An 11485-nucleotide genomic window follows, 5' to 3' on the forward strand; every position below is an offset into this window, starting at 1 on the left:
GAGACTTTAGGTGAAACTGTCAACATGACATCAAAGCAGAAATCAAGTAAATTTGAATTGCATGGTTGTCTGGCTTGCTTTTTTGCACTCAAGCTACTGTCTGACTGTTCTAAAAGACATGCCCATGACAAAACGCCCTCTTGTGCACAACTCTTTGCTCCCAAGTAATCTCTGTACAAATACAATCAGAAACCATGTTGTATGAAGACACATGCAGTGCAGTTATGCATATAAATGAGTTCCTTTGCATTAATCTATTGGAGAGGGTTGGAATTCAGCTGCAGGGAGAGAAGTCTCAGCCCCTCTTCACACCTATGCTCTAGAAGATTCTTACCTAACAACTGTGCTTGCAGTTAGGGGTAGTCCAATTTACTGGTTTTAAAATAGATAGGACTGTCATTGGCTTTTGATAAAACACAGATAACAGGCAGGCAATGTTAGCTATGTGTGCTTTTTGGGGCTAGTTGTGTAGTTGTGCTCAATAGCTTTAAGGTCTTCAAACACCAGGCCTCGAGGACTCGCTCAAAATAATTTCAGTAGTGTATGTTTTGTGTTGGTTGAACTTCAGTTTAAATGTACTGAGACAGTCTGTATCTGATAACAAATTCTAGGCTTTGTTCGGGATGTGCGGTGCCTGGCTGGTCTGTTTCTTACTGACCATCTTTGACGTCTTTCCTTCAAAATCCGATGAGTACGGCTTCTCAGCAAGGACTGACATCAACCTGAATGCTGTGACAAACTCCCCTTGGTTCCGTGTGCCTTACCCAGGTAAGTGCATAATAAATATCATACTTTGAAACATACTCCTGGATGTGGTCAAACCATGGTCACATTGTATATAAAGGATATATTTCACAAAAAGTGATTTTAGTAGTTGCAACACACATTGTAATAACTATGTAGGATTAGTCATTTGACAACTCTTTTTTGTTTTCAAATATATGTGCATGCAAAACAAAAAAGTGCATGTTTTGGCCTTTTATTGCCTTTATTGTATAGTGACAGCTGAAGATAGACAGGAAAGGGGGGCAGAGAGACAGGGGATGACACGCAGCAAAGGGCCGCAGGTCGGATTCGAACCCGGGCTGTGCTGCAAGCTACCGACTGAGCTAACCGGGCACCCACATCTTATTTGCTTATATAAGTGGTTATGCCCTTTTTTTTTAATTTTCACTGGCTTTATCTGAGCTTATTTCTTTATATGAATTTTACTACTTATTTATTTCATCTGTTCTTGCAAATTGATCAAAGACAATTATAATAATCATTTTATCAGTACAATATTTTTAACTATGATGTAGATATCTGTAGATAGAGCTTAATGTATCTTCAGATTTCTGCCAAATATTAAATGCATATGTCTGTCAAAAACAATTTATGGATTTGTGAGTTTAGGAAAACTCACTTGCAATGTCAGTGTGATGTCAGTTTTATTTTTGTTGGTTTTATTCATAAATTTGAATGGTAAGTTAGTTTTATGACTTACTGATTAATTGCCCATGCACCTGCTGTTTGTAGATGGTACATTCACTCAGACCTGGTAATCCACATTTGATCCAGGAAACAATCTACAATAATAACAGGAACGATGCCAATGAGACAAATAAACAAAACTTTTTATATGATAGCACGTTACTTTTTAACAATGTACGCAATGTTTTTGGCATGACTCAGTGTGCATAAATGGTTATGAATTAAGAAAATTAAACATGAAAATCTGCTGGTTTCACACTGTTATCCTAATATGAACCCAAACCCCTTCTACCATGCATGACAAATATTTAATGTTGAAGGCGAAGATCTTGAGCAGATTTGACCCTGATAATGCAGGCATTTATAATCAATGTGGTTGTTAAGTAAAATAATGACTAATCTGAAAAATTTGCCCACTGCAGAACTCTTATAGTTTCATTTGCAAAAGCAGACATTGAATAAGTGATGTTATCTATGTGATCTGGCAAAAATGTAACCCCATACCAAGGAAAGATGCCGATACCCCATTTTTCCCTTAAAGAAACCCTCCAATGATATGATGCAAGGCTGGCAAACTGTGCCATCTCTCGTTTGTGAACATGGTTTTTTTCTAAAGGTTGTCCCAAAGTCATAGGCAGTAACGCTAGGTTCGTAATTGTAAGATTTACAAAATAACACACACAACACCCAGACCATCCTGAAGGTAAGAATAGAAAAGCCTTATTCCCATAAAGCCAATAGAAATTCCCAATAGGTGGTATACCTTTATATGCATGAACGTTAAGAAGATTATCAACCAACACAGTCTCCACATTTAGAAATGTGATATTAACAGGTTTAGACCCAGGTGGGTTTAGACTGACAATAGGGTTTGCACAATGTGACACTCCCATAAACTGACCAGCACCGTCTGAACATAAGCTAATAGGGTGTAAGGATCTCAGTAGGTTCTGCCTTAGCTGACTCTGATGGGAAAGGCTCTGGCATCATATGTTCACAGAACCAGTCCACAAAAGATATATAGACATTCTCTTGATCTAATGTGTGACTATATCTCCCCTTAATTGCACTGTACCATGTATGGTGTGAAAATTTACACCGCTTATGTTTGTCATCGTCCATGTGTGGATGGTCTGCAAAATATTGAACTAGACTGATTACTGGATCAAAACAAGGACAATGTTTCAACTCGAGTTGGAATAAGGACTGCCAGTTTGCTGGAGGTCTCTGAACGGCCATAATAGTGGTATTAAACCCATACAGTCTACTTTTCATCCACTTGATAAATTAATACCAACTATTGTCTTGAATAGCACTATCTACCAATTAATTTGCATTAAACCCCCAAGGCTTCCACATTGTCTGGTCGTATAATTGTCTTTTCCTTCTGATCAGCTGTTGTTTTGTTGTTATGATGTCCTCATCTTCTGGGATCTCCTGACCCTGCGTGGGTGGCATGCCAATGCCACTTGTGCTGAGCTCTTTATGGTGTGTGGATTTAATGGAACCGTTTTGACCCATCTTTTGCAGTCCTCGTTCTGAGCAATTCTCATCCTGTTCGCTGAAATAGATGACCAAGACGGCAAGAGGCCACCACGCTTATGGAGATTGTAGTGCACCGGCTTTACAGCCTCATTCCTTGAAGTCATCCACATTTCCAGACACTAGGCTTTAGAGTTGTCTCCTTATGCTCCTGCCGCAGCAGTACATGCGTTACATCTACACTCCCTTTTTGCATACTTGCCTTGGTTGGGCATGGATCACCGTCGTCTCCATCCTTCTCTTCGCCATAGCTTATACGGACAGCGCACATACTTGGCAGTGTTTGGTGCTTCACAGGCACTTTGGGTTAGATTACGAAAGAGCGCTCGTCACTGGTTATGACGTGCCAGTGTATCTCAACTAATCAGATCTCCTCTTCATGTCGATCTACTCAACTCGCTCGTCTCAGCTCTTGGCTGGACTCGGTGCTACTGATGGCAGTTTGTTGTTCGGACGCTTCTTAAAATCATGTTTAAGGACGAGAACAGCTTTATACGTTAAGAACACGAACCACGATTGTAAGCTTGCTCATATAAATGGTGTTTCAGCATCTATTGGAAGTTAGGACAGTTATGAGAAGACTTCCACAGGGATTTACCATCTCTTTATTACATTATCGCATGCGCTAAATATCTAGAATTAAGGAGGTATTTTTTTTTCGTGGGGAGAAGAGTGTAGTTCATTCAATGGCATCGGGGAGGTAGTTTTCTCTTTGGCCCAAAATTGATTTGGAACGTTCATATACCCCGAGCCTGTACAGCTTTAGTGCGTGACTCGTCTCTCCAGCTAGATTGGTATGCTGACTCTCGCTGCACCCTTATACAGATTAAGCTAAAGAGCTGCGCCACATTTGGCTAACAACATGACTTGCTTGAGTGGTCCTGCTGAGAAACACGGTCAAGGGCTACCATCCCTGCCTCCCACATTGTGCTTCACGATTTACTGTATCTTATGATTCTCATATATACTTCTTTTCCTCAAAGCATCACCAGAACTCGCATGTTGGTTACTAGCAAGCTGCTTCGACTGGTATCGTGCGTCGGCTCACTTTAGTGAGCAGAATGCAAAGAGTTGCACACCAAGGAAATTGTCTGAGCAGGAAGCATGGCCAATGTACTCCATTCTGCGAGATATAATTTGACCCTTCTGCACGTCTGTTTCATCTCATACACGGAATAGACGCTCTAATAATTCATGGATCATCCTGATGTGCCATTGAAGGAAGCAGAGTATTTACTATATCAGAGACACGCTTTTGATGCAGGGTGATATAATTCTGCAATCAATAGAAGCGCTTACGTTCTGTGTTTACACAATAGACTCAAAGGAGGGAAATATCAAAGAATCAACTGGTGCAGAATACATCACATCAAAACGCATGCACGAGAAGCATGGCATGAGCAGCTGGGTTGTTCTTTCAGTCCATCAAACTATGTCAATCAGTGAAAGGGGGATGGTTCTAATTTTCTCCTGGCTTTTTAAAGCGCGTTTAAGTTATTTAGAGGGAATTCTATATCTAATAGGTGGACACAGTTTGAACCTTTTACTCAGGAACTTAATTCACGATGATAGATTCACAATTCCACCTATTATGAATTGTATATATCTCTGTGCAAAGACAACTCAAAGGTTTCATGGCAAATTTATTGTTCTTAACACGATACTTGATGTTGCTTGGAGTTCCTGTTTATACGTCAATATCAATGTCAGATTTGGAGGTTTTAAATTCATAAGTGCACTGAAGTAGAATATCGTAGAAGACCATCACATTTTAGTTTATGTCCGGGTTCCAGTAACTAGAGCACTAATCCTTCGCCCTCGGATTCGCAACACCAACCACTCGCTGTATCCTACTGTACACCCTGTTATTCCCTGCATCTTCATAGACATCTTCAGGAGCTAGCCCGGAGCTGGGGCAGCAGAAAGTGCATTTGCTTTAAAGGCATTTGTGAACATTACACTCCATTGGCGAGTATTGTTGACGCGGTTCTCTCTGTTCTATCTGTCAGCTGAGTTTAATGTTTTTTCACGGAAAAATTGCATAATTTATCTTACAGATGACTGACTTGATGCGTTAGAACACCTTCGTTATATTAGGAGTCGGTTGTTTCCTCTTGCTTTCTGTGCTGGTATCCAGGAGTTTGGAGAACGTGAACGACATGGTTGGGTGCCAGAGTTCGTGGTACGACATGCTGCAAACAGATGAAAGCCTGAGCATATTCATTCATTCACATCTACCTTTGACAATCAACTGATTCCCCTTTTTTCGATTAACAAACCGGTGAGAAGAGAATCTACTCCTAAACCTACTACCTGAAATCTGCTCGCTCTGCTAGGCGCAACACAATTATCTTCTACCTGACGCGAACACATACAGAGTGCTCCATTACTAGCAAATTGATACCATTCAAATGGTGTCCATAGCAGGTGTTTATATTATTTTCTTTGTGATGTTACATCATACGGACGGGAAAAATGTCAATGCACTTCCCGCCTTCCAAGCCACATCTAAGGTCCATCTTTAAACGTAAACTAAATTGTGAAATTCATCAAATAACGAGGTCGCGGTCAAGGATACTCTTTCGCCTGCTATTGCGCTCGCTTATATTTGTGGGACATCATCAGCACCAGTTTAGATTCTAGCGAGTATATTTCTGTTTGTTGTTCAGAAAAAACGGTAAATCCTGACAAGTATACGAAATTTAACAGGGGTTGAACACATAGGGGTAGGCAATATTTTTTGTGATTTGGTATAATATCATAAGTAAATTCCTGTAATGTGGACGCCCTGTTAATCATATAAGAGAATATGGCATAAACATGAGTGTTTTTTCTTGGGCGCCCAATACCAAGCCTGTGGGCATTAGCAAGCCTGTCCTCTGGCGACTCAACGCAACTGCTCACCACACGGAACCAGCTACACAAAGACTAGTTTAAAATTCTTTTTTTATTGAGCACAAAGTGTTATTTTTTATTACCTCGACAGTATTCACGATTTCTTTCTTGTTCCTTTCATTGCGTTTTTTATCGGCTCTGTTGCGTTTTATTGTTCTTTTTTCAACGTGGTGGTAAAAAATTCAACCTTATCCTGGTGGTACCCACCACATCAAAGCACTATTACAGACACACGCTTGCTTCACATTACAGCACCATTATCACTCCACTAGCTCTAGGTACTGCACTTTCATAGCAGATGACGGGCACGAGACCCGGCTGTCTCACAACAGGAGCGATACAGGCACAACGAATCGATATCAGAAGGCTCACCCAATACACACATTCGAGACTTACACACCAACGAGTTGGACAGGCCTTCAGGTTGAGCGAGTAACTTTGTGGTTCAGCTATCCTTGTCCAACAGGACACCTGCGATTGACTGGGGAGCTCCAAATGGGGGATTATTAGGGAGCACCTGGAGCTCTTTCCCACCTTTAGGGTTTAGGCAGGTTCTTCCTGTAATCGCGCCCAATGAGATTCATTAAACACGGTAAATATTTAATTTACGGCTCCCTAATGAATTCCACTGGTTTGGTATAATGTTTACTAATGAAGTCTAAAGAGGACAATTTCGAGGGACGGGCACCTACGTGGTATAAAAGGAGGTCTTAGGTACACTTCTTTAAACGAGGTGAGGTGTAGGAATCTGCCTAAAAAAAGGAAATGAATCAAGATATCTCTTTCCTCATATTGATGAAAAATCAATGGCAGCATACTCCTTGATCTGAAAAATAACAAAAAGAAAGCTTCCATCCATTGTCTTCTTAACGCGCGATCAAACGAGTTATTCACAGTTTATGGTGACCCGACATCGAGGTCAGGGGTCTTTTGCGAAAAATTTTTTGAAAGTACTGCGATCTAATCTTCTGTTTTTTTTCTGGGAAATTTCTCCGTTTCTTAGTGTTGGTTGGCCAGTGTAAACGAGACTCTAGTGTCTTGGTCGGTCTTTTCAAAGAACACTGCCTGTTTGGTTTTGCTATCTCTTAAGTAAGATTGGAGCACTGCTTTACATCTATTTTCTTTCCATATTCTGGTCGATACATTCGCAGCAAATAACCGGCCTACACTCGGTGAGAGGGAGCCTCCTCTGTGGAACTGATCTCTCCTTCTTCCAAAGCCAGCGAGGTGTCAGCGCCACGCGTTCAAGAGATTCGGGCGGCGATCCGGTGCAGGGCACACCAGTTCTACAACCGGGTTCAATGGACGCGGGGCAGCAGTATGGGGGGGGGGGGGGGGAGAGGGGCCGCGACCGCTGTGACGGCAGGACTTAAGACAGACAACCAACTGGCCAAAGGTCGATCCGGTCGCTTCGACCTTTGCTAGACACTGACTGCCTGAGGAGGAGAGAACGTCTGCCCTGAGCTTCCAGGAGAACCAGCCAGTCCGGCTGTGACTGTTCCTGACGTCAGCTCTTACTCAGCGAGACGCCTACCAGCGGTGGCCTGCTCATCAACCAAGGCCAAATGGGGTGAGCTGTGCGCGTAGCACTTTTATCTGTTGGACGGTTTCGGTGTCCTGATTTCACTGTTTTTGTGGCTCAAATGGCCTTTAGCTGGAGCTGTGAATCATTTTTTCCTGCAGCTGTTTAGTTGAGGAGATTAATCTCTTTTAAACAATATTTGGTGCACAATCTTTTTTATTAAAAGCCCTCTTAGATCACACCGGGCTCGCTAAGCGCTTATTTCTGCTCTTCTCTGGATGTGCCATTTATGCGTTCTGTCGTCCTCTCTGCTAACCAGGGAAGCTCATTACCGCATTTCTCCGCTGTATCATGGTATTCTCTGAAAGAGCGTTTCCGTGTTTCCAATGTTTGCCTTGTCCTCTCCGTTCACAGATATCTGGTGTTCCACTTCTTTCACACTTTGTTGGCAAATGTTTCTTACTCCCCTCCCCTTCTAGTCGACGCTGCGTTTTTTCTTTCTCTTCGCTCCTTGTCTGGGAGTCTCTTCTTCGCGGGTGGCTGTGGCAACAGCATAGAGTAGCGAAGTTCGAGGAGACGGTCGTCCCACTAGATCAGAAGGTTAGTTGGCTTTTTGTATCCTTTCGCCAGACACACAGCTCCTGTGCCGCCACCACCGTGTCCAGGATTAGCCTATCTTGGGAGGCTTAAGCGATCAGATTCGCTGGATTTACGCCCTTTAAATGTGCTGCCCAGAGTGCCACCTGCCACTGCTTCCCGCTGCTCGTCGCACCATACTTTGTGTCGATGCCCAATTTGCAGTTAGTTCGACAGGTTTCTGGTTTGAAATAGTGGAGCTTTAGCCATACAACATTGCGAGTGCTTGGTACAGTAGCCCTCGGATGTGTGGTGAGAGGGACGGAAGGCGAAATGTGCCATTGTGGCCGACGCATTTGGTAAAAGCCGCGGAGCTGGAAAATCATTACAAATCGGTCAGACTCATATGAATGGCGCTATAGCAAGAACAGTGACGCGGACGGCGTCTCAGTTATATCACACAATGGGGTGACCACATAATCCTGGCAGTCTTTTTGCTCTCCGGTATCCTTTTATAGTTTGGTATTGCTCCGCTAAAGGCTTGCTCGCGACCATGTTCTCCGCAAAACCGTAACGACAAACCCTACGCGGGAACAAATCAGTTGTCAACAGAGCTATTTCCTCTTTCGCCTCGTCTCCGTGCATCATCTTTTTTTCAATTAATTTTAGCTTTTGCTCTCCATTTCGCATCTCCTCCCATCACATCGGCTCGATCCTTAACGCAATCTCCTCCACTCTCTAACCTTGCTCTCCTCAACGTGGACCTCAAGCGGTCCTCGACATTCTGTGCATCTTGGAAAGTTCTTCCTGGATACAGAAGGATACCAGGACACCTCGTCCCTCGATCTTTCTATCTCCTCCTGCGATCCTCCTCCCTTCCTCCTCCTCTGGCTGTCGCTCTCTCAGGCTTTACCCCAGATCCTAAATCCAGCGGCATCCTGTCAGATCTTTCCTCTCATCTGGATTCCCCAGTCAGCTCACCTAAACATCGCCCTTTTAATCCGTCACCCGGACAAACACGCTAGTTACCCTGTTTTGGGGTCTTCCAGGCGTGAATAAAAGACTGAAATACGACGAGGGAAATGCTGAGGCGGATTAGTAGGAAGGTTCCTGGTGGGGCCTGCTAATGGGTGCGACGAGGTTTTCAGGTGTGGCCGTGCTGAATAGACACAGCCCGACTTAAACTTTGTGCTCGATTGGAAGATGCGGTGACTGATTTTTTCCGATACACTTTTGGTGTGGTGATAATAGAATTCGTATGTTGTGAGGTTTGGCTTTTTAAGGGATTGTAGTGACGGAAAGTCACTCTTGAATTTCAACACATCGATCACAAATTTTTCAGGCATCCAGGCCGCAGATAATAACCAATCAGCACTTTGCTGCTAGATTCGAAGCCACGCCACCCGAGCCTGTCAAACTCGCCGATATTGTTCCTGGTGTTACATCGATCACGGAGAAAGCTGATGGACAGGCCAGACGCAGTTATGGGTTCTCTGTCATCGGTGTCTAATTCATGCTGACCGGTGTTTTATACTAAGGAGTTGGTTCAGGTAGACGCATGCCACTCCATACCTGACCCAGTGGTCACATTAAAGTCTCATCACCTACAGGTTCAAAAGTCTACGCAAAGGCTCTCCTCCTTTGGGCGTGAACTTCCCTTCTTTTCTCTGATTTCCCTTGGCAGTTCAACCATCCTCTGCTCAAAGACACCAGCAATTCCTTGTCATTCACTTTACACATCTTATTAAATATACCACCCTCAAATAGATAGCGAGCAGAAATTTACCGTCCTGAGCGCTTACACTCGAACTAATGTATTCTCCTTGTGGTAACGAGAACCAGCCTTGCTGTTGATGGCCACGAACACCTGCAACGGAATATACCGTCAATTGTAATATGAAATGTTCACTCTTCCTGTCTGACTTCACGTCTAGCGTATACTCGCGTGAAAAGTATCCACCATAAATGGTTCCAACATCCGCATTTAAGGACAATCGTCGCTACCAGTTTCAACTTCTTAAAAGAAAGAGACATCATAGCGCGGCTTTTATTAAATCTGCCTCTTCATCTCAGAATGTATTAGTAAATTAGATTAGATTGATTGAGTCTGTTGTTATTCGATAGCCGGACGCATTAACCTGCTAATCCTCTTAATACTGCAACAGCTTTATTAGACTCAGATTGGGCGGAGGTATTCCCTGGGAATTGCATCGTTGACAAAGTGTAACCAACCAATCACATCCACGGTTCAAAACGACGGATAAGATGCGCGCCACCGAACCGACCAACCCTCGGCTGTCTGCTCCATCAAGAGAAACGACCACAGTTTTAAAGTCTTCGGCACAAAACGTTCTGCTGCTGGTCCGGACGGCCTGTGTCGTGTTCTGTGTCGAGCGCGTGCTGCGCGTTCGTCTGTGCATGCTCGAGAGCACTCGAGCGACGCGCAGCTGGACGGTGCAGGATACACAACATGCGGACAGCAGCCAGTAGATGTTATACAGGTGTCCGTGAGAAGCAGAACTGCAGCGCACAGGCTCGGCCCAAGCTGGAGCCCAACTCAGCACACGTTGCAATCAGGGACTGCGCCGACCAGATCTGTGTCAGTGGCGACGGTACCACCCATACACCACCACCACGTACCATTCCCCTCCCTCGTCTTGTCACACGACGTACGGCCATGCGTTACCTATGTACAGCAGGAGTAAAAGTGAAATACCTATACCCACTCCACACACCCGCCAGAGCTCTCTAAAATTCCCCACCACATACAACACCTGTACATTGAAAAAGAAAGCACACTAAAAACAATACACATAACACTGCGCTCTGCAATCAAATCTGCCAAGTTGACTCGCCCCGCATTCTATTTGACAGCATGTTTAAATAGACGGGTGCGCGAGAAGGACCCCAGATTTATTTGGGTTAGTTAGCCAGAATCTAGATCTAGCCACGTTTCGCAGCACGGCGTGTTTTGAGCCTGAGCAACCGGCAGTTGAATGAGACCGAGCTAGACACTCATATTAATTACCGCCTAATGACAGCACTTTTCTTGCTTCGCTCATATGGAAGTATCCTCATCATTTAAGCTCGCTCTACAGGTCGCACTGCTTTCCATCACAACTGGAGAACGCGAATAAATTTTTTGCAGTACAAAGCAGACAACTCTCGTTCAGACACAACTGACTCCTTCACCATTTACAAAACTCATAACGCATTGTGACGTTTTTAACCCCACCGGATGGATGTTCTTATACTGCAAGGGTACCTACGCAGACACAATAAAGTTTTACTATAACGCGTCTCTAAGTTTCCTCGCTCACCCTCCAGTGCCCAGCACATCACCTGTCAACGATCCGAGATGTGTCCTGATCTGCAGCCTTGTTCTGACTTATGCAGAAATCCTCCCTAATATATGCAATCTGGGCAATACTGGCAAGAAAGCAAAAATACTTAAAAAAAAAAAAAAAAAACCGGGCG

The 11485-nt window shown here is 43.9% G+C and overlaps 1 protein-coding gene across 1 annotated transcript in view; it reads left to right on the top strand.

Annotated features, from left to right (window-relative positions):
* The window catches only part of si:dkey-106n21.1 (solute carrier family 23 member 2), a gene marked incomplete at its 3' end in the record, with an annotated part of 44820 nt that overhangs the window by 21294 nt on the left and 12041 nt on the right, over positions 1 to 11485 (top strand). Inside the window, 1 exon segment of the mRNA XM_035664396.1 lies at positions 612 to 768. Within this exon segment, the coding sequence (XP_035520289.1) occupies positions 612 to 768 (157 nt within the window).

The sequence above is a fragment of the Morone saxatilis genome, unplaced genomic scaffold (assembly GCF_004916995.1).
Source record: "Morone saxatilis isolate NCDOM2014 unplaced genomic scaffold, NCSU_SB_2.0 Contig2, whole genome shotgun sequence".
NCBI classification, from domain to species: domain Eukaryota; kingdom Metazoa; phylum Chordata; class Actinopteri; family Moronidae; genus Morone; species Morone saxatilis.